This window comes from Asterias amurensis, chromosome 4 (assembly GCF_032118995.1).
Source record: "Asterias amurensis chromosome 4, ASM3211899v1".
Lineage (NCBI taxonomy): Eukaryota > Metazoa > Echinodermata > Asteroidea > Forcipulatida > Asteriidae > Asterias > Asterias amurensis.
In genome coordinates, this window is record NC_092651.1 from 965720 (window position 1) to 989831 (window position 24112).

Here is a 24112-nt window from a genome sequence, read left to right on the forward strand (position 1 = left end):
ACTGTTTGTACCTATATCCGAAGACTTAAAATAAATAAAATAAAGTAAATGGTATAATAGATGTAAAGTAAATGGTGTTTTCACAAAAAGTTTAGAATGATGAAGTTTTATAAAACTTGAAAATGAAAAACCCAAAACACTTGAATTTTTTTATTAATATTGTACTATTACATATCTTTTATCCTTTCCATAATATCATTGTTTTGATCTGGTTAATATAATAATATGCAGTTTTTACAATTAAAAAAAAAAAATTCATTAGTATTTCTTATAAATTGCTACTAATAATACTTTACTTCAGCCAATTTTGTTTGCACTTAAATGACACCGAATTTTGAGACACAGTTAAGGCATAAGACATTCAATTGAAATGCAGAAATATCAAGTTACTGAAAATAGATTGTTTCAGTTTGGTTTGAATGAACCATCTTGAGCCATGCTTAGCCATGTTGGCTGGCTGTAGGAATACTATCTAGCAGTTCGATCAGTCTGACACGCAATATTATGTGAAATGTTAATTAGCAGTTTGGTTTCAGGGCAAGTCCTTCTGGTTCACTTTCTGATAAGTTCTGTAATGATTTCTAAAATACGAAAGCCATTCAGATTTTTGACACACTAAAAACTATCTTTTGCGGTTTGTTTCACGTTTGAGTTCTTTTAAATTTATTAAGTTGATTTATATGAAATCATCTTTGATTGTCTAATACTGCACATTACATGTAGGTTCACATAATGATTGACAACTTATATCTAACAGTAGTTGCAGCCTCCAAATTAATCATTTTTGCACTTAGTCAGTCGCAGTACTTTCAATTACTTTTTGTGCACAGGGTGACCTAGCCACTGTTATTTGGAGTATAAATCATAATGAATTAAAACCAAAACTAATTTATACTTTTGCCAATTAAAATTGTGTTTATGTGTACAACTATGTACGCATGTTAGTTGTTACATCAAACTTTCAACAAATTTAGTTGCGCTGGTTTTTGCGCCACTGATGATTTTAACACAGTAGTATTTATTACACAACAAAAGGCAGTGCTCTGTGTTTGAACTCCAACAGGATCCGTTTGGGGTTGAGGGTTATCAACTATTATCCACCTTCACTATTATTTCAGAAGTTTATTGTTGCAGTCTAGGCTCATTTTGAAAAACATCTCTCTATTTTGCACGTATACACATTCCCATAAAGTCATACCAAGTAGCAATGTAATAAATCTATGTTGTATGTTATTTTCAAGTTCCAAAACCAATGGTTTCTTTTGTCTGGTTTTATGGATGACTGACTGAGTGATATGTAGGACTAAGTCACAGAGAGAAAGAGTTTGACATCTCAGTCATTTCTAAGTGAAATATGTTGGTTATTGAATAGTGGACTAGCGAACCATAAAGAAGTCTGACAACTTGAATATCAGAAATACTGTATGTCTACGCCATGCATGGTAATGCACAGTGCATTTATATGTTTTTGGTCACGCCCCCAATATTCATGCTAAATTCATTTCTGTAAGCCAATAGTAATGAATGATCGTGAAGTTCAAATTGATTGATTGTTGCAATGCTAAATACGAGTAAAATAATATTTGCAAGATGTTGTAAATTCTTTTCTTATCTTGCAGCTTGAAAGCCCTTCACCTTAAATTCCTAATAATTATTTACCCACTTTTTCGGTACAATGACCTAGAAATTCTTTCTAAAAATGTCAGTGACACGGTTGTATTATCAAAGAGTTGTGTGTGGTGTTTTCCCTAAGGGTCTGCGCTGACAGATGACCCTACACAAAGGCCAGTTTCTTAATAGCTTGCAAGAAATCTGATTCTACTAGTGCCAAAGTCTAGCTGCCTCAGTACCATATGTCTGAAAGGCTATGCAATAAGCAACCCAACTCTAAGTTTAAAGGCAGCCTATACCTTTGCTTCTTTGAACTTTTTTAAATAAGTACCACATTTAAAGGTAAACGTGCACTATAAAACTAACATCTAAAAATTTAGTTTCAAAAGGTTTGGATGTGCTGTTGAGATATATCACCGAAAATCCGGAGCGAATATTTCCAAGCAGGAAAAATAATCCCCAGTAGGAATACATAATCTGAGAAGAGTTACCAAAAATCTGGAGTGAATAGGGGGCCTATATGTCCAAGCAGGAAGAATAATCCCTAGGAATGCACAATCTAACCAATCCTACCTCCATGATCTAACCTTTCCACAAAACCACATTCTTTTGAAGTGAAATGTTTCTCAAAATGCTATATACTATCAAACGCTGCTATCAGCTTTTACCCAATGGTTTTTATTGCCTTTGATTTTAAGAGTGATTAGCAAAAAACAAATGTATACCTTCCATTTAAGCATAGGCAAGCATCCTATCAATGTTTTACTGTTACTTTTGTTACAAGTAATAAATGTAATTAAGACCAATATGAAAGTGGAACTCTTTTGGAACTTGGAGGTTGTCAATCTTCCTCAACTTGCTGTCCGACTGCTGTCAATTTCTTGTAAGAGAAGACTTTGACGAGTAAACCACACTGCAATATTAATTTACATTCGATTTACAAAGCTACATAGCTTAGGTCTTCTCGTCGGCGGGCTTCAAATTCTGAGTCAGTTGTACTGCATGTTGATTGGATAAACACAAGTTTTAAATTGGCATTTATAGTTGATATGTTTGTGGCTGTGCGAAAAAGGAACCAAGTGGAAGGTGAGGTCCTTTATCGCACAGCCATGACCCTGCAAGGTTTTTAACGGCCACTTAAGATCAAGTCACGATTCCATTTATTTTTCAGTTTCCGTTATGGCATAAGGCTCAGTGTCAAATTTGTGTACCTTTTGATTGGGGTATCATATGGGTAAACTAGTGCACTCATAAGCTGGGGTGCCAACCTGCGTGTGGCTGCCTGTAGTGAGCACCAAAGGTGTGTTCGCAGTTTCATGATGTCTTTATCAACCACTTAAAGCCAGTCTGAAATGGTCATATGACCACCTTCTAAACTAACTGAGGTTTGGTTTTACCACTGGTTTGTAGAACTTGACTTATTTGAAGATACAGACTTAAGAGACGTATACCCCTTCTTCTAGCACCAAGTCACCTGTTGTTATTTCCATCACACCTGTTTCATTGGGATTTAATATGCATTTCAACCCTGCATCACGTTGGGTATGCTTTTCATTTTCTACTCAATTTGTGTATTTTCTTAATTGGGCGAGTGTTTTGAGAGAGATTTAAGAAGTGTTTTTTTGGAGAGTAGTCTGAGGTCCCTTTTTAACAGGAATTGAGAGGATTACAACTGGTATGTTGAAATGAGGAATCAGACTCCTAGCCAGTACTCTAGGCATCCATATAGGACAATTAGGCTAGCCATTTGGGTCTCTGTAACGCCCAAGTGTAAATTGCACTTCACTAAAAGGTATACATTATGTACAAACATAATGTACACCTTGTGAATAAGGTGTTAAATAAGTATTACTCATTAATACTGTGCACCTCTATGTAAAAACCATTAGATTTGCAAATCATACCAAGGTGTTAGAGAAGAGTTTGATTTGTTTGGATAAGACATTGAGCCAGGTGATGCAATTAACACTTCAGACTAGCCATATTCACATGGCAGCAATTTAACAAGGGTCCCTTGTTTAATTTTATCATGGTTGTAAAATGAAGCAATATTTTAGTTTGACAAGGTGTTACAAAGGATCTGTGGACAGTACCGACAATAGGCCTGGGCGAATTATTCGAATATCCGGTTAATGGCGAATAGGTTTTCCTATCCGTAACCGCGAATGCCTTTTTTTTCTTAACCGGATATCCGCATAGGGCGCGAATAGCTATTTATAAACCGGATAGTTCTGTAATTACAACCAAGTAACCGGATATTCTTTAATATCCGAATATCCGCGGACGTCGGGCGACAACTGACATGAATGTTTTGTCTGAATCCTAATGAAACTTCTATTAAGACGGCATAAAACAGCATAAATTAAGTATTTAACTATGCTCACCTCCGTGAAGAGTCAAAACAATGACATTTCTGACGTAATTTGTTCAAAGATTACAAAAGTTTTCCTTCACGTAGAGTCATCCACGATCAAAAGAAAAAGCAAATCGCCATCTTTAAATTAGATCCGGTCATTTTTATGAATGAACCGAGTGACACTGTCTAAAACTAATATCAATCCGCCCAGAAGATCTCATTCACAAATGAACAGCGCCCTCTAGCGACAAAAAAAATTTTTTTTTAAATATTTTTTTATTTTTATTTTTTTTATAGCGCCCTCTAGCGGCGAAAAAAAACTATTCGAATATCCGGTTAATTTCGGATAGTTGGTCAGCGGTATCCGAATAACAAAATTTCACTATTCGCCCAGCACTAACCGACAATGTTGTCGTTTCGCTTCTTGATGTACAATTTTGTAAAATTTTTACAACTACATGTATGCTACAATTTAGCAAAGACAATAGTGTAATTCCCTTTAATAATAAACTCTCTACATCACCAGGTAAAGTACAGACACGCACATCAAATAAAGAACAACCACAGAACACTCCACCTGACATAATTCAATTTAGTATTTGTTGCACCTGTCATTTCAGACCAATGCAGATCCAATAAATTCATTATTTTGATTTAACTTCACATGAAATAGTTAATTTCCCTTAAGATGTGACCACATTGTTTTAAATAGTTGGATATAATACAAGAAACCATAAAGATAGATGGGACCAGGGTCAGGGGTAGTTGCAAGTAGACATTCCTTAAATTGTCAATTTAGTAATTTACTTGTGACAAAGCAACATTGATAAATAAATAAAATAGAATCTCCAAAGTTTGCTTCTTACATTTGTTTTATCTGGACCTTTACAAAACCTTCTAAGTTAATTTAATACCCGAACATTAATAAACACATGACTGTTTACTCCTTGGACATTATGCAGTAATTAGGGTTTTAAAGTCTGTATTATTTTTAATGTTAGAGTTGCAGTTGTGTGGCTTTAGAACCACAGCTGATATTAGCGTGGCAAGACCAATGAGAGATCGGCTTGATCTTTTAACCAGGCTTCTGGGGAATAATTATGTAAAAGGTTAAATTATTATCCTAAAGTACATTCTCATTGAAAACCAATATTGGCTCTTAAAGCCATTGGACCCTTTCGGTAAACAGTGTTGTCCAAGGCCCACACTTTGTGTACCGCAACTTCTATATCAAATAACAAACCTGTGACAATTTAGGCTCAATCGGTCATCGGAGTCGGGAGAAAACAACGGAAAAACCCACCCTTGTTTCCGCACGTTTCGCCGTGTCATGACATGTGTTTAAAATAAATCCGTAATTCTCGTTAACGAGAATTTATATTGTTTTGCTGTTTTCTCAAAAAGTAAAGCATTTCATGGAATAATATTTCAAGAGAAGTCTTTCACCATTGCCTTCTGTAAACCCTGTAAGTTATTTGTAAATCTGTGAACTTTTTTTTTTTTTCTGAACCGAAAGGGTCCAATGGCTTTAAAACGAATGAAATGTTAAGTGCACATTATATTAAGGTAGGCTCCACTCTAATAGGTCCTTGTAGACTTTTTGGTTGCACAAATTGAAAGGGAACTGAAACTATGCATCCTGTACTGAATAAATAACCGAGCAGTAAGGACTCCTAAGTTGATGGTTTTTTTCTCAGCCCAGTAACTATCAATTATTCTCATGGTTTTGTTTTCAAATTAAACAAACTTATTAACGCATTCATGACTTGGTATTGTATTTCATTATTTGTCTTAATCAACAGGGTATTAGTCCTCAGTTGGAAATTGAAATTCCTTGCTGATACAATTTTAGGAGACTGTTCTTGCTTGTATCCTGGATTAAATACAACTCAATTTGTAAAACCACAAATAATATTCTTTATCCCTGATGTAATTGTATCTATTAAAACGAAAGAAAAAAATATCCTATAGTTTTGAGGGAAGCAATTTTGAGTTGAAACAAAATGCAGGAACGCAGTGCACTGATTAGAAACATTGACCTTCCAATGGTCAACATTACAATGGTCAAGATAATGGCACAGTTTACTGCAGTAGTTTGGTTACTATTGAGTTATCACACCCTCTCATTGATCCCAGACAACTGTCAAGTACTTTTGTATCTTTGTAGATTTATTGCTACCAAATGGTGCGTTAATTATTCACTTTGTTGTATTCAGACTCAGAAACTGACATATGATTAATCAAAGCAGAGCGATCTCTAACATCTATATGATGAAGTGATACCGTATCTCTATATCTCTAGTAAGTACAGTGTCAAGTTGGGTAGTTGTCAGCTTTATGTACCGGTACCAAAAGGCAATGTTTGTTATGAGGCAATTTTATTTAGGGATCGTTGAGTTATCAATGTACAGCACTAAGGACCTTGTTGTAAGAAATATATATTTTTAACAGAAAAAGGATGTTTTTATTTCATGCATGTTGTTTAAAATGATGAAATTTGTATGTTTATAGCAAACAAAAGAAAACTAGATGTGTTTGTTGCATACAATTGAAGATTGGTCTTGAATAACAGTCAATGTCCTTCCCAATGCACTTATTCATTATGAAAACTGACCTCATGTAAGCATACCAGTTCCCTCATTCCTTTATGATTACCTTAAACCATTGAGCAAGCATGCACAGACTATCCATACCCCATGCCTAAACCATTGTTAGCAAAATAACCCAAGGTGTTTTAATCAACAGTGTTTTCATTTCTTTGTTACTTGGCGGCTCCCCTGAAGATATTAATAATAATAATGAAAACAAAAATGATTGCGTGTATTGGCCAGGTGTTTTATTTAACCGTAAGAGGAAGCAGGGATCATGTTTATGGGTGGCTATTTTAAGGGTTGGATTTGTGCCCGAAACTCGAATAAGTAGATTTTCTTATAAACGTAGGACCTTTGTAAGAACATTATTAAAACCTCCATGATAGAGCTAACTATTTTGCTACTCAAATGTTTTTTTCTTCTGCAAAATACACTTCCGTTCTATTTGTTACGTATCACTCTAAATAATTATCTCAGTAGTTGAGTCAGTTAAGTATTTTTTATTAAGCTTTATTTGAGACACTGTGTTGAAATGAATATGAAATGACTAGTACCCGCACATGATGTTAACTGTAGTTGCTGTTAGTTGACAAATTCGGTAATTGCTTTCTCTGCTTTATCCAACATCCTCCAACCCTAGTTTCACTAGTTCCCTTTGATAAAATAGTCTTAAAGGATCTCAATTTGCTGACTTAAATGACCCATTTGAACTGCAACTATTGTGGTTGTGTCAACACATTACTCATGTCAGGGTCACAAGTTGTTTCTTGGATAGTCCATGGAGGTACGATAGTCAATGGTAGTAGCGCTGGTACATTCCATGGGTAGTAGGGAGAATTTAAAGTCTGATGATCTAAAACGTATTGTGTGATGGTGGAGCTCGCTGAATTCCTACAGAAAGGGTGTCAGGTCAATTGAAGGGCAGCTTTGACTACCTCTGTGCATGGAGCAATGTGTATCTGTCATGAGTCTTTCATATTAAGCTCTGTAAAGTACAGGGTTCAGAATTTTAAAAATCCATCAAAATGAAAGCGAAATGCAATAGTGACATTTTATTTGAGCTTGAGTATTGCTTTCTGGATATTGTGGCTGCATATGTTTTTGTTATTGTACTGACAATGATATGGACAGACAATTAATTTAGTCTAGAGTAGACACTATTGAAAGTGAATGATATTGATAACTTTGGAAATGACATTTTGTATGATCTGGTTGAATGGTTTGATGATAGACTAGAAGGAGGTGTCATTATTGATTCACTTTAGACTGGTTTCCTAACACCAGTGACAGTTACTGGCGATCAATACATCAACAATACAACTTGTTTATTGTCAAGTGGGCATCTTACATAACAGGTTTGCCATACTGAAAAGCAGACTACACACTGCAGTGTTTGCTTGCACTAGTAGTACTGAGCATTACTGAGGTACTGAGTAGTTGTAATGGGAGTAGTCTACTGTACTGGTGGATTGCTGATCGTGTAATGCTGGCCACATGAAGGTCTTATACCCAAACAATACAAGGACCCAACCCAATAATGAGAAATTTACCCAATCTCTGAAGGCCATGGTCTGAATCTAACAAGTAATACTTGTTTGGAGAATTCAAAGACTTTAGAGGAAAAGGACTACATGTAATATTACAGAAATTAAAATTATAGTTAAATGGAATGACATTTTCAACACTAACAGAGTCTTTCTCGAAGGCTAACAAGTTTGACATATTTAAACAAACATTCTTTTTGTAGGTCTATATACACTTTCTTGTCACATTGTTAGTAACTGATAACTTAGTAACTGATGAGTATGCCAAATACTTGGTGAAAACTCATTAGTGCAATATTTGGAGTTAAAACACTGCATTACATCAGGGTTTGATGGCCTATTTAAATAATATTGGTTTAGATCATACTCTTGTTGCTGATGGATCAACCATCAATCAAGGATTCCAGTTGCTTGAATTTGAAGATAGAAGTAGTTGTTGAAATCATAATATTTTATTTGAGAGAAACTTGTTGTACATTGCGTGTTGCTACAACAACACAAAAGTCCCTATAAAAAGGATGCAGTTTTACTTGGCATCAAATTAAAAGTACTTTCATTTGAATTGATTTCAGGTTGAAGCAGAAGATCCAGATTCTAACAGCTTTGGTCCGATATCCTACTCCATTGGTATTGGGTTCGGCTATCAACCTCCTCCAGAGTTCTTCATTCATAATGACAATGGATTCATCTGTACCGCTGCACTGCTAGACAGAGATGCTGGAGTTACATCGTATGAGTTTCTAGTCCAAGCAACTGATGGAGGAGGTCTGAGTAGTGTAGCTTCAGTTAAGATCACTCTGCAGGATGTCAATGATAACAATCCCAGGTTTTATCCCTCAACCTATGCAGGTAATAATCCATTATTACAACACTCAAGCTGACATTAGGCCCATGTCACATGAGGCAACTTATAGGCAACCAGTTCCAGGCAATCTCTATCTAAGAAGAAAAGGCATTCATATTTGAATGCTCACATTAGTTTCTTAGGGTTCGTAAGACATTGTTTGATAAAGTTACTCATGTGCAACTTACCAAAACGGTCGTGTATCATGCACTGCAGTTGGTTGCCTCCAAGTTGCCTCGTGTGCCAAGGTCCTACAAAACAGTTACAAACAAGACTGAGTTTGTGTTGAAACAAACACAAGGTGTTGGTGTAGACTAGTCTAAATTAGCAGAGCTGGTGAGAAGTAAACAGAAAATGGTATTTGTATGAAACATGAAGACTTGAGCTGTTATCTGTGGTTGGTTGTAAAGATTTGTATAAGTCACAACTTGTATGGGATGTTGACATTGCCGATGATGTCATAACATTGAGGTTTTAAAATAACATGAACTATTTTTCAAAACTTGTATATGCAGACTTAAATGATTTACAAGATCTCTTTACAAAAAACCCTCTAATTCATTTTATAAATCTTACACATGTTACCCCTTGTGATCTTTTCTTTTGGTATAAAGTGGACATTGAACGTAAATATTTGAAAATCATTTCTGATTAACTAAACATACACCTTAGAAACAAACCCTCAAACCAATAAAGCTTGCGTAGTTGGTATTGATTGCATCATAATTGACATTTCCCATTTTATTGTTTTTATATCTTGTAGTTGATGTTGAAGAGAGTAGTATGGACGGTACAGTGATTACAACAGTATCAGCTACTGATCTTGATTCTGGACTGTATGGTTCAATCATTTACTCTATCGTGGCCGGCAATGATATGGACCTCTTTACCATTGATCCAATCCAAGGTATGTAAAACATTAGCGTGATCACATTGTTTGTCATACTATTAAAGTCACTGGACACACTGTCAAAGACTAGTATCCTCATTTAGTGAATCTCAACATGCATTAATAACAATTCTATGAAAATTTAGCTGAATTGGTCATTGAACACCCTTGTTGCATAAATTGGTTTGCTGTCAGATCTTTGAAAGACTTCAGGCCTGAAGTCTTTCTCCGATTCAAACATTTACCAGTGGCATTGACTCTGATTGGTACTCATCGCCATTTCATTTGTACTAGGTATTGTGACTCTGACTGGTACCCTGAATCGTCAGCAAGCATCTGTTCATTACCTTCATGTATCAGCCATGGATGGTGGCGGGCAGGCTGCTCAGGAGAATGCAGATATTAGTATCAGTGTAGTAGGACCGGATGACTCACCACCTGTCTTCTATCAGCAACAGTACACTTTCACTGTGTATGAAAATGCTCCAAGATTTCACTTCATTGGCACAACTACTGCAGCTAATGCTGATCCAAGTAGGTTACCTTTTTATTTTGTACTTACATTTATGAGATATCACTAACTCACTTGGCCACTTGAAGGTGAGCCACTTCAAGGTGAGGGCTAAACTTACCTGTTTTGGGTTGTTCTCCAAGATCAACTGCCACGATGGGCAAGTTGCCACCTCCTCCTGGTGCTAAAACAGGGTAACCCCCTTCACAGTCTGTAAGGTTGTAAGAATGGCTTTCAACCACTAAAGGCCCATTCACACGAGCGCTGCAATCGAGGGTCCCGTGCGATTTCATAACATCGATGTTATGAAATCGCAAATCCACGTCGTGTGAATGCTATGTATGTTACGAAATTACCTGGGTCCCGTGTTGTTCATAACACAGATCGGGACCTCCTCCAAATAATCGCATCGATGTTATAATCATGGGGAGCCATCGTCTGAACCGAATGCCTGCGATCGTAACGAGGGACCGCTGCGTTGACACGTGTAGAACTATGGCGGAAGAAATGGGCGAACTATAGCATGCATATACATGTACATGTACATACATGTACATGTATATCTGCTCAACACTGGACTACGATCCGTTTGGCTGGTGGGTTTTGTGGCCGGATGCTGGACCAGCCCAAACCTTGAAGCAAAAACATCGTTCAATCGGAAGCAGAATACGTCATTTGGCAAAGCTTTTCGATGTTCTAATTCACCATTTGTTATGTCTCATCAATAATTCCATATCTAAAAAAAACATTTTCATTCAACAGTGTAGCGTTTTTAACGTCAAAAAATCTATTTGAATCGTGGAATTTTGTGTTTTTCTTCGACTCGAACATGACTCGACGTTGCTGGATTGCTGCATTTCAAGACAAGCTCAAACCTTGAAGCAAAAACATCGTTCAATCGCAAGCAGAATACGTCATTTGGCTAAGCTTTTCGATGTTTTAATTCATTATTTGGTATGTCTCATCAATAATTTCATATCTATAAAGCATTTCCATTCAACAATGTAGCATTTTTAACGTCCAAAAAGCTATTTGAATCGTGGAATTTTGTGTTTTTATTTTTTTAGCTTCGAAAACGTAACCCCCTTCCCGCCGGCCGCCGGGATGAGAGTTACGTTATCGCAAATGTTTTTAAAATATTCTACATTTTATGTGACTTAAAATAAAATTGATTTCAAAGAAATTGATTTATTTTATTCCTTTTAACTGTAAGGTTTTTGTTTTAACTCAAACCTCTTGCTTGATTGTCCATGCAGTAGGCCTACCCAAACGAAGGACGTATGTTTACATGTGTGTGTGCGTGTCGTGTGAATGCTCGCTAAAAAATCGCACGCGGTATAGGTGACAGACGGCTGGCGCCCTTAACCAGGGACCCGCGTTTGCAGCGCTCGTGTGAAAGGGGCTTAGGAGCCTGGTTGGAAGAACTTAAGGAAGCAATTATGGTTAAGTGCCTTGCTCAAGTGCACAAGTGCCATGACCAGGATTTGAACCCACACTCTGCTGCTGACACCAAAGCTTTGGCCCAGTGAACTAGACCGCTCAACCACGGCACACCACACTCTACTCACTTGACTCAATTACTGGTTTTCTTGAAATAAAAACGTGCAATTTAAGTACATTTTTTAACAGATACATTGATTGTTTTTGGTTGTGATTTTCTTGTTTAGGTAATCTGGCAGTGATATCTTACACCATCTACTCTGGTGACCCTCAGGGCTATTTCACCTTGCATCCTGCTAATGCTGAGTTAACAGTCAATTCACCTCCAGACTACGAACTCTATCCATTCCTGCTGCTCACCATCCAAGCTGCAAGTGGCTCACCACCCCTGTATGGACTCACTCAAGTTAATATCAGCATTGTAGATATTAACGATAACTCACCACAGTTTGTTAGCAATAGGGAGGTAGTTGTTGTCCCAGAGAGTACATCGATTGGAAGTGATATCTTCATTGCTACAGCAACTGATCGTGATAGTGGTGACTTTGGATTGCTACGATATAAACTAGTCCTGAATCCGGGGAATACGTTCTCCATACATCGAGTGACTGGACAGGTTATACTGGAAGAGGAAATCAGTTACAATGTACAAAGTTCTTATGAGGTCATCATACAGGCTTATGATCGAGGTAGTCCATCAAGGAAGGCTAATCTAACACTGTCAGTCGTAGTGCAAGATGTGAATGATAATGGACCACAGTTTAATCCTGCTACCTATCAGATGTCAGTGTCTGAATCAACGGCAATCAGTACACAGTTCTTACAAGTTATGGCAACAGATCAAGACCAAGGTGTTAATGCACAAATCACGTACTCCCTCAAGCCAAGTATTGATGCAACTTACTTTGCCATCTTCCCTGATGATGGCTGGGTCTACACAAGACAACGTTTAGACTTTGAGTTAAAGCAAGAGTTCATCATCGAGGTCATTGCTTCCGATAATGGTAGTCCACCCCAGAATAGCTCAGCCATTGCCCGTATAACCATAACAGACGAGAATGATAATGCTCCACAATTTCAACAAGAAACCTACTACTTCATGATTGATGAAAACTTAGATGCAAACGCGATGGTTGAGACGGTTGTTGCAGTGGATAGAGATTCTGGGATGAACTCACAACTGACGTATAATTTAAGCGGAAGTGATGCATTCATCATCAATTCAAACACAGGTGAGGTTTATTTGAAGAAACAATGAAATCAAATGATGCCTTCTGTTTATTAGAGGAAAACAAAGAAAACAAGTTTGTTTTTGGGTGGTTTATTAAAACCATTTTCTCGTTACTCAGATGACCAATTACATTTAAACTTTCACAGGTTTGTTATTTCATGTATAGGTTGTGCCACACTAAGAGTGGATACTGGTCCTGAACAAATACCACTGTTGTACACCTCAACGTCTTCAAGTTGTTTAGCTGTGGCGAACATTTACCTGAGATTCAGGACCTGTCTTATCCTCACAGATTTGCTAAATGAAGTTTAATTTGATTTTGTTTTAGGCACCATTACTACAACTAAGATGTTAGATAGAGAAACCAAAGCCAGCTATAAATTGACAGTATCTGTTGCTGATCATGGAGAACCAAGAAATACTGCTACTGCTATTGTTTATGTCAAGGTCAATGACTTGAACGACAATCCACCAATATTCTCACAAAGTCTTCAGTACCATGTATCAGTTATGGAAGAACAAAACCCTGGAGATTTTGTTGCACAATTGATTGCAACTGACTTGGACAATGGGGAGAATGCTAGAATCACATACTCCTTTCTCATGGGTAAGTTCTTATAAATTTTTGTAATAATGAACTTTATCTTTAAGCAAATTCAAATCCCCACTTCCAGCAATATATTTCTGTTTGCTTTTCTTAAACAAGTCCCTTTCAATGTAACGTTTACAAGATTGTGGAAGAACAAATAAACAACATCCTCAAAAAGGTTTTGAAATATTTTTTTGTGTAAATCTATTCTGATGTTAAAAATTAACTACGATTTAAAAAATGCTCCATTCATTTGTGTTTTTCTAAAACCCTGAAACTTCAACGAGTTATTTTTAATGACTCAATTTTGTTTTTATTATCAGGTGGTGAAAAGTTTAATATCGATCCCTCTACTGGTTTGATCACAACTGACAGTTCTCTAGATCGTGAGCGAAGTCAAGTTCATATCATCACAGTCCTTGCTCAAGATCACGGCAGTCCATCTCTGCAATCAGAGACTCGAATTGTTGTACGGATTCAAGATATTAACGATCACATTCCAGTTGCTGAGAGAGATGTTTATTCATTCACCATAGCAGAGAATATATTCCCAGGTTCCATGGTTGGTCAAATCAATGCTCATGACCAAGATGCTGGTGACAATGCAAAGATCTTTTACAGTATCGTTGATGGCAATTATAATAACGTGTTCGGTATCAATAGAACAACAGGTGTCATTATAAACACAAAGCAGGTGGATTTTGAATCACTTTCCTATTATGAATTGACTGTTCTTCTTGAGGATAATGGTCCTGTGCAACCTCAAATGAGTCGAGTCATTGTTCATATCAATATCTTGGATGTGAATGATAACACACCAGTGTTTGCTACTGATCCGATTTACTTAGGTCTGAGTGAGAATGTACCTATAGATCATGTAGTCTGGACATTCTCAGCGTTAGATGCAGATACTGGAACCAATAGTGATATCCGATATAGTATCCTTACACCTCAGTCTACCTTCAGCATAGATGCAGTGTCTGGCGTTGTGACTACTATCGCAGACATTGATCGGGAGCTAGTTACACAATATTTATTTGTTGTGCAAGCTGAAGACCAAGCTGAAGATGAAATGGATCGCAAGTCAACCTCTGTTACCGTCAGTATACTGGTTGAAGATCGGAATGACAATACTCCTATCTTTGTATCTCGTGACTTTACTCATATCAATGAGGATGAACCAGTGGAATATCCTATCCTTCATGTACATGCTAATGATGCTGACTTGGGGGAGAACGCTCGCTTGATCTATGAGATTCGATCTGGAAATGAGGAAGGAAAGTTTGTCATGGATTCTATTACTGGTAAGTCATGTATCATGTTATGTTTGGCTTTTGATCAGAAGAGAGCTGCGTAATTGTTGAATTCATCCAAAATTGAACTGGCTGAGTATGTAGCAAGTGCTACATTGTAACGAGCTTCTGTTGAAAAGTAACAATAAAGTTGGTGTTCTCCAATATGTTAAAAAAGGTTGGCGCACCACCACGCTTTGTGCGGCATGTTGCCAAGAGTCCAAATGCAGTCTGTAAAAACATTGCTTCAAGAAGCGAGGATGAAGTGGCAATCAGGAATCAGCTCAGAGTGCATTACCAGAATCACAGAGCATGTACAATCCATTTCATTCCAGGGCCCTTAGGCAGGCCCTGGATCTCAAGCTGAAAGGCTTTGTGCTTGCAATTGCCCCCTTAGCCCCAACCTTTAATTAAATGACTACCTTTGTGCTATGACTGTTTATTTAATTGTTTGACTTTCCCTAGGCCTGCTGTCCATAGCTCATTCTCTTGACCATGAACATGAGCGTCTATATCATCTTAACATTACGGCCACTGACCATGGACTTCCACCATTGACCAGTGTTCAAATTCTAGAAATCCGTGTTGAAGACGTGAATGATCTGCCTCCACATTTTGATCCCTCATCGTATGTCATGAATGTGTTTGAGAACCTGGATAGAGCTACATTTGTTGGTACAGTAGTTGCTGAGGACGGAGATACAGGTAAGTGTAGCACCCTACTGCTATAGACCGATCCATTAAGCTCCGCCCCATTGCTTATTGACCAATCACAACGCAACGAAGGTCCGACAAATAAGGTCTGACATGCGTGCGCATATCTTGGCGCGCACCGCAGAGTTGTGCAGAAAGGCATTGGAGAGCCCCACGTGTTCTTGCTCACACGTGCGTCGTGGGCGGAGCCTACTGGATCGGTCTATTGATGGTTCCCTGTACATGTATAATACTAATTAAGAATTCAGCCACCAGACTGTTTACCCTTCAACCTCATTATGGTAGCTATTATTATTACAAATTTGTTTTAATGAAACCAATGATCCTCATTAGTGAACTCAGTCACTGTTGCTTGCAAGCCCGATAAAACCTGTAAACAAGTATGCTTGCTATGTGAACCAGAACCAACAAGGGCAACTCCTACATTTCCATGATTAGTGTTCTGGGATATTTTTATTGCACTCTACCAATCCCAGTTTGCAGGACTTTTGGCTGAATGTCCCATCCGAAGGACAAAGCAATTATGGTTATATATCTTGCTTAAGGACACAAGTGCCAAAATCGGGACTCAAACCCACACTTTGCTTATCAGAAACACCAGAGCTTGAGAGAAACTTTCAAATCAGATTGTCCATTTGAGAATGAGTAGAAATGAAATTATCCAGTAATGTGAATATTGACTCTTTATACATATTTCTACCATTGTTTTCTTGCAGGTACCAATGGAGAGATAACATTTGAGATTCCATATGGTATAGCAGATAACATGTTCACTGTGGATTCAACAACTGGAGTAATAGTTACTAACGACAGACTGGATAGAGAAGCAAAGGATTCCTATAGTATAACAGGTAATGTACCATCCCTGCAAATCCTAGATCGTGTATATATTTTCTGCTTAAGGAGCTCTATGGTATTTGGCCTCCGTTAGGTTGGAAGAGATCGCCAGCTATGTTTAAACATTTAGTAGAGAGATGGTAAAAAGAGTTCAAACATACGTGTACATACTGGTACTCGATGTGAAATCTACGCATATGTGTGGATACCCAAATCTAATGAGGGTCTTATGCGACGCTAATTGGATATGCGCACCAACACGTGACATGGTTGACATGATCCTGCAGGTGTCATATGGCCATTTCAGATGTCGCCACTCTTTTATTTGTGTAATAATTCATAAATGTTAATGTTCTTGTTATTGTTGTTTTTGTTGACAGTGTATGCAAGAGATGGAGCTTTTCCAGCCCGCTATGATGTAGCTTCAGTTGTTGTCTATGTACAGGATGCTAACGATCATAACCCTACCTTCCTATTGGCGTATTATGTGCTGAGTGTACCTGAAAATGAAGCGTCAAGCTTAGTCCATGTTGTCGTTGCTGAGGATAAAGATATTGGTGACAATAGCCAATTGAGTTACTTCATTGTAGGTAAGTCAGTCAGATTAAACACTGGTTTAGTTTCATTCCTTTCTCACAGGAAAGTTCAATGGTAGTATTTATTTTGTCTTGTTTTAAATCTGCCATTTTTTTAAAATATACAAACTGTTGTTTTAGTGCATGAGACTATGACAAATGTATGACTAGAAAAGGTTGCTTTGTTTGAGATCCAATTCAACGTAACATTTTCTGCAAAAGAAAACGTTGCTCAGAGAGCTGTGTACCTAAACTACTCCATAGTGGAGAGTACAGGCAGCCTTTGTTCTAGCCGTCCAACGGTACACGATAATACAAAAGTCCGGGTTTCCGGTATGCATTCTGGGAAAAATTTGCATGTTATTGCATCATTCAGTGTGAACTGGTTTAAGCATGTGATATTGTAGCCTTGATTTGTTTTTAAGAAACGTATATGTTAGCCCAATGTTTTCTATAATGTTGGAATATTTGAAACACTTGTGTGGTTTGTATGTACTAAATGTATACAGAGAGCTTCTACATAGTTTATTTTTGTGGTCTTGTTTAGGTGGTAACATAGATGACTTGTTTCAACTTGATGCTGTGACTGGCCAATTATCTACAAGTGGTCCGCTTGACCGTGAATTTACAGCCCAGTATAATCTAACCATCCGAGCTACTGACCATGGTGACACGTCTAGGTCAGGAGAGTCCATTGTCACTGTCAATGTCCTAGATGACAATGACAATAATCCCATCTTCTCAGCGACGTCTTATCATCATCAGTTATCAGAGAGTACTGTGATTGGTCAGTCTTTGTTGACAGTTGAGGCAGTGGATGCTGATGAAGGGACTAATGCTGTTGTACAATACTCATTAGATAACTCTACCCTCGGTCTCTTTGGAATCGATGTCAACACGGGAGAAATCACAACCACAGGGTAGGTTTGTGTCTGTAGATTGTGATTTTGAAGAAACTGTTAAATAAGTCCAGGAGTTTGACATTGTTAATCCATTTTATAAATATGAAAGGGACAAAATTTCCTTTGTATTTCCTTTGATTAATTTTTTTACTCCTGCAAAACAACTATAAATCCTTAAAAGGTACAATCCACAAAATTAACCATGGCTGAGAAAATAAAAGCACATACGAGTGAGTGGCAAGGAGAAATAGCTCAAGGCTGCCTAGAAGAAAAAAAAACTCAACAAATACTACACCCCTCAAAATGCCCCAAGAAATATCAATAAAAATAATATGTAATGAAACAACTCAAAAACTGTGTGAAAACTAGGTAGTGAACAAGGAAAATAACTTTTAAATGAGTATGGATAAATATAATTTTTCAAGCAAAGCTGTCCAATAGTGAAAACAGTTACTAAGGTAAAGATAGGTTGGATAATTGAATATCTGGCGTGCCTAATATGTTAACAAACTTTTTGAATTTCTTTATTTATTCAGGCTGTTTGATTTTGAGAAACAAGAACACTACATCTTTCAAGTGTGTGCAACCGATGGTGGAAGTTACGGGCCTCGATCAGAGAAGGTTCAAGTAACTGTGGATGTTATTGATGTGAATGATAATGCACCAGTGTTTACTATGGTGCCATTTAGAGCCAATCTATCTCTGGGTGCACCATCAGGGACATATGTGACTAGGATCATTGCTGAAGATAAAGACTCGGATGTTAACGGTCAAGTTAATTACCAGTAAGTACAAACTCATTTAAACCATACATCGGTGTGTGTTAAACATTGTTTTTTTTAGTATTTTAAGAACTTGTGCGACTAGTTTCAGAGTCACGACTATTGATTGCTTAATTGAGTCGCAACTACCACTTTTCAACTAGTGGTTAAGCAAACTGATACGACTACTGCAAAAATAGTCGCGACTTCCTGCTTTGAAAGAAATTGTTTAACCCACGACTATTCACAACAACATAACTACTACAAACACAATCAGATATCAGTGACACGATCCTTCAATCCTTTCAGTGTGGATTTTACTATATTTTGCCTTGAGCAAACAATATGCTGCAGTTCATCTTGGAAATGAAACATTAGTCGCGACTAGTGCTGAAGTCGCGAGTTAGAACATGTTACTCGTTCAAACTTAGGACTAGCCTTTAACCCTTTGTGAAATCGACCCCAGGCTTAGTATCTTCCAGACTGGGGGAAAGTACTGTTTCAGGAATATTTTCTTTTCCTTCACCTGAGCCATGTAGAGGTTTATACTCAACGCAGTGTTTGATTGTTTATTTTGAAAGTGGTTTTCGTTACTAATTGTTAATGAATGTTGTGTTTAGGTTTGTACAGCCCTCTGCGCAGTTCAACTTGGAAGCCTCGTCTGGTGTGATTCTAACGACTGTTGATATGAACACTTCAGCTTTATATCGATTAGAGGTGGAAGCCTATGACCTTGGATCACCATCCTTAACATCAAGAGGTGAGTCTGTTCAAGTTGATCTTTAACCAATAAGGCCATTTGGAAACAGATTTCAATTCAATGACATTGTTTCGGGTTAAGCAATTCAGCTGTTGAACTTCTCAACACTATAGAAGCTGCATATGGAGTTGACTTGATATACATTTTACCGATGGTTAAATTTTACTGATGTTTAAATGCACTTCTTGTTGTGTGGAGGATTATATCAATTAGTTTATATGTATGTCAAGATAACCTAGCTAGTCACTGATTTCAAAATGACTGTAATTAGTATCGTCGTCTAGTTACTGAATCACAATTTCTTGGTTTTTCGGCTCATAATCATAGGCGTTGAATCAATATTTGTATAAGAGAGATTGGCGATTATATATTCTTGTTGGAATTTGCCGAGTTCCCTTGATGTGAAGATCATCTAAACAATTTCTATAGCAAAATGTATGGAGATTTTACCCTTGGCTATATTCAAGTTGTTTTAATTGATTGTGTATGTCTTGCTTGATAGGTTTGGTTGAAGTACATGTTGGTAATGCAGCTGCTGTAAGACTTGTCTTCACATCACCAGAATATTCTGCATCTGTAGATGAAGATGAATCTCCACACAGTCAGATATTAATTGTGAAAGCTATACGAAGTGATGGCAATCCAGTTGGTGCAGTTTCTTATTCTATCATCAGTGGAAATGAAGATGGAGCTTTTGAAGTTACAGGACAATCAGGTACGTTGTCAACCCAGGCAGAATTTTATTGCAGAGAAAATACGATAATACAAACATTTAGTAAGTTCAAGGACAAAATAAAACATAACAACATACACTAAAAAGGAAGACAAAAAAAGTGGCCCAGACTGCTCTATTTGAGACAGTAAACCTACATTGCCTACGTTTTCGCAGTCGTAACCAATAACTGCTTTAATTAAACTTGCCATTGGTTTAACAGCTTTTGCTTATAGCCACGGAAACACACCCATTAAAGGGAAGAGGTGGGCCCTTGTAAAGCCTGTCTGATAGATGATTTAAAGCTAGAAGCTGGCTGAAAACATTGATGCTGAGATTGGATGTTTCTAATGGGATTGTACAATTTGTCAACCGGTGAATAAACCCATTGTTTGTTACATGGAGCTTGAAACACAGCAGGATAGCGGTGATTAGAGCGTGAACATTGTCAGGGAGACAACAAATCAAATTGCAATTAAAATGAGAAGTTTTACACTGAATTTGCTGACATTGTTTATTGAATTTGAATGAAATTCATTGAATTGTAACCCAATCCTCAGTAGCAGATTGTTGGTTAATTGAGTTATCATGCTCCAGTTGTTATCAATTAAGAGATTGTAATTTTCTTGTAGTCAGTCACATTGTGATTTGATTTACTAACACCAGGTATTAATTTGTTTGATATTTAGATTCTGCAATACTTTCTGTTCTGGATTCAACTTCCTTGGATTATGAGACAACAAAACAAGTTCGGTTGGTTGTACAAGCTGATGCACCATCTGGTGGGGCTGTTCCACTCTATGGTTATACCACCGTTCAACTCAACCTTCTGGATGCCAATGATAATTCACCGCGCTTTGTACAAGATAAATATACCACATCAGTATGGGAAGGACAATCTAGTGGCATCTATGTCATACAAGTAAGTCAGGATTAGTAAACTATTTACTCGAGAATTACTCAGAGAGAGTTCAAAATTATATGAACAGTTCAGGAGACAAATATTTATCGATTTGTACTCAAATACTTACCATTAACCCTTTGTGTCAGGAGTGTGATTTGTCAGCTCAACATCTCCTTGATCATTAAAATGTGTGTTGGAAGAGTAAAGCAGTCACCAAAGGGAGAGAGAAATAGTCCATGTTGTGTCTAAACCTGTAGTTTTGTGTTGTTGGTGATACACATAGTTGTAAACCTCCCAAATTTTAAATATTGTCTACATACTATAAGTTATCACACAAGCACGAGTGGAATACGGAAAAATATAGCGCTTCTGCGTCCCATATGCAATGAGGCCGAAGGCCAAGTTGGATATGGGACGCAGACGCGCTATATTTTCTGTATTTCCAGGAGCGCGCGTGTGATAATGTATTTATCTTCAAGCAAACTTGGTGCGTGACATAGAACACACAAGACGCATGGTAGTGATATTAGCCGTGCAATACAGGTTTTTATCACCACTCCATTCTGCGAATCTGATTGGAGGATTAGCGCGTACTTGAAGATAAATTGTTTTATTACTTTCTTATTGTCCCAAAGATAATTATGTACAAATTAATATGTAAATGTTTTTACCTGGAACTGGTTGCCTGTATGTTGCCTCATGTGACATGCCCTTGAGTCCCCTTGTTTAAATTTTAAACACTTGAACAAGCGAACCTAAGAAATTTAGAAGTCCTCATCAGCATAATAATTGTGTTTGTTCATTCTTTGTGTCCAGGTTTCAGCCAATGATGCGGATCATGGAACAAATGGTCAGATTCGTTACTTTATCCGGAGTGGTAATATTGACAATGCCTTCAATCTAGACGCCAATACTGGTATTGTAACCACCAAGGCCAACTTGGATCGGGAGATTCGCGATTCATATAAACTAACATTAGAAGCTGCTGATAGTGGAAGTTCACGTCTGACAGGAACAGCAACATTGAAGATAACAATCGTTGATATTAACGATAATAGACCCAGATTTCCACCTGTCAGTCCAGTTATTATTAGTGAAGGTTAGTGTGTTACAGGCAAAGTGTTCCTTTGGCTTTTTTAACTGTTGGATCGATTTCAAAAGGTGGGCGCAATTTTGAGGTATCGTCAACAATCTGAATTGAGTATGTCCCTGCAGGAAGAATAATCCCTCAAAGGAATACACAATTTTAGAAGTGTTGGTGTTAAGGCATCTCAGATTCAAATTTAAAACTCTTATTAAATGTTTCCCAAAAAACTATCAAATGCTGCTGTACACTTCTAACCAAAGTTTGTTTTTATTGCCATTCATTTTGAGAGTGAATACCAAATGATTACCTTCCATTTAGGCATATGCAAGCATCCCATCAATGTCTTACTGTTCCTCTATCATTGGCTGCTATTGCTGGAGTCGGTCGCTTTCAGTCAATGATGAGTGCGCTGACTGATGGGGTGTGCTGCTATTCAAGATGTCTGTGCTAACACAGCTAGTGACTGTGACTGGGGGTGGGGGGTTCAAGCTAGAACACAGCATAGTATCAACCTAAGATGTCCATGTGATTGACTAAGTCAATCCTGTTCATCAAGATTATAAAAGCAATTTGACTTTGAATTCTTTTCAGATTTTACACATCCCAATAAAGAACAGAGAAAACAGTAAACTATTTTGGTGACATTTGTCTTTTGTCTTTTATTTGTAGGAGCTGAAGTTGGATACCCAGTCACCACTGTAGTAGCTAATGATGCGGATACCAACCCTTCGATTATCTACCAGTTCACATCTACTGGTAATCCAGGTAGTATGTTTGCCATTGATCAGTTCAGTGGCAGCATTACTCTAGCTGCGCCACTAGATAGAGAGATACAAGATCTTCATAGTCTGGAGATCCAGGCATCTGATGGTGTTTACACTGACACATTAACCTTGGTTGTGAGAGTCCGAGATGAGAACGACAATGAACCACACTTTAGTCAACAATCTTATCAGGTTAGTTGTAGTTCACAAATATTAATGTACTGGCAATGCCACCAGCCGTTGATTGCACCAAACTCTTCCTAACTTAGGATTAATCCTAGGACTTAGGACGAGTTGAGTTCCGCATCCAAATTCATAGGAAGCATTGAACCCATCCTAAGTTAGGACGGGTTGCTCGTCCTAACTCGAGTTAGGATTAATCCTAGAGTTTCATGAAATCGGCTGCAGAAAATTAAGTAGGGCACCAGTCACAGCACTCTAAACAATGGTGATTTTGGCTAGTAACCTGTTTCTGTTGAACAATACTTTTCTATGCTTACCAATATTGTTGAGCTTACAGGTTTTATGAAATTGGACCCTGACCTTGTTCAGAGCCACCAGTCATCCTTTAGCATGATATATGAACACAGAACTGCAAACTCGCCCTGATTCTGCAGAAATTTCCCTGAAAACAAACAAAGCTGTCCATGTTATGGTAAAGCATTCAAATCTCTCTGATTATGAAACTATTTTCACTGATTGTTGTACAATTAAAACTGAACTGTGATTATACTTGTTTTTTGTTCCTGTAGGTTACGTTATCTGAACTGACCCCATCTGGCTATCCTGTGTTGACAGTTAATGCTACTGATGCTGATATTGATAATAATGCTCATATTGTGTACAGTATGGGAGTGGCGCCAGTTCAAGGCTTCGTCATTGATGCTATAACAGGTTAGTCAAAACTAAACCTCCATTTTGGTTTGTCCGGGTGCTCCTGGTTTGATTGGGTGCATATTGCGCCACTGCATCTTGTTAACCGTTACATGGTGTTGTGTTAAAAGTCCTGTACTTAAAAACGTGGCCTCACAATACCTTGCAGGAAAATACTGAATGTTGAAACGCCTTGAGTGCTTTATTAGAATCCACTATTTAGAAATAATGTTGCCGACCCTCAGAATTTGCTGTAAACACAGTTTCTTTATGAAAATTTGACCTGAATCTGAAATATGCCACTCGCTGGGAAGGATTTGAATAA

At 37.5% G+C, this 24112-nt stretch overlaps 1 protein-coding gene across 1 annotated transcript in view; it reads left to right on the forward strand.

Annotated features, from left to right (window-relative positions):
• The window catches only part of LOC139936655 (protein dachsous-like), a 48871-nt gene that overhangs the window by 19715 nt on the left and 5044 nt on the right, over window positions 1-24112 (forward strand). The window contains exons 3-19 of the mRNA XM_071931513.1: window positions 8675-8951; window positions 9710-9853; window positions 10130-10369; window positions 12014-13018; window positions 13346-13624; window positions 13930-14910; window positions 15364-15603; window positions 16329-16463; window positions 16830-17039; window positions 17572-17944; window positions 18463-18711; window positions 19308-19447; window positions 19950-20162; window positions 20849-21081; window positions 21880-22162; window positions 22820-23106; window positions 23667-23808. Coding sequence (XP_071787614.1) covers window positions 8675-8951; window positions 9710-9853; window positions 10130-10369; window positions 12014-13018; window positions 13346-13624; window positions 13930-14910; window positions 15364-15603; window positions 16329-16463; window positions 16830-17039; window positions 17572-17944; window positions 18463-18711; window positions 19308-19447; window positions 19950-20162; window positions 20849-21081; window positions 21880-22162; window positions 22820-23106; window positions 23667-23808 — 5431 coding nt within the window. The remainder of the gene's footprint in view (window positions 1-8674; window positions 8952-9709; window positions 9854-10129; window positions 10370-12013; window positions 13019-13345; window positions 13625-13929; window positions 14911-15363; window positions 15604-16328; window positions 16464-16829; window positions 17040-17571; window positions 17945-18462; window positions 18712-19307; window positions 19448-19949; window positions 20163-20848; window positions 21082-21879; window positions 22163-22819; window positions 23107-23666; window positions 23809-24112) is intronic.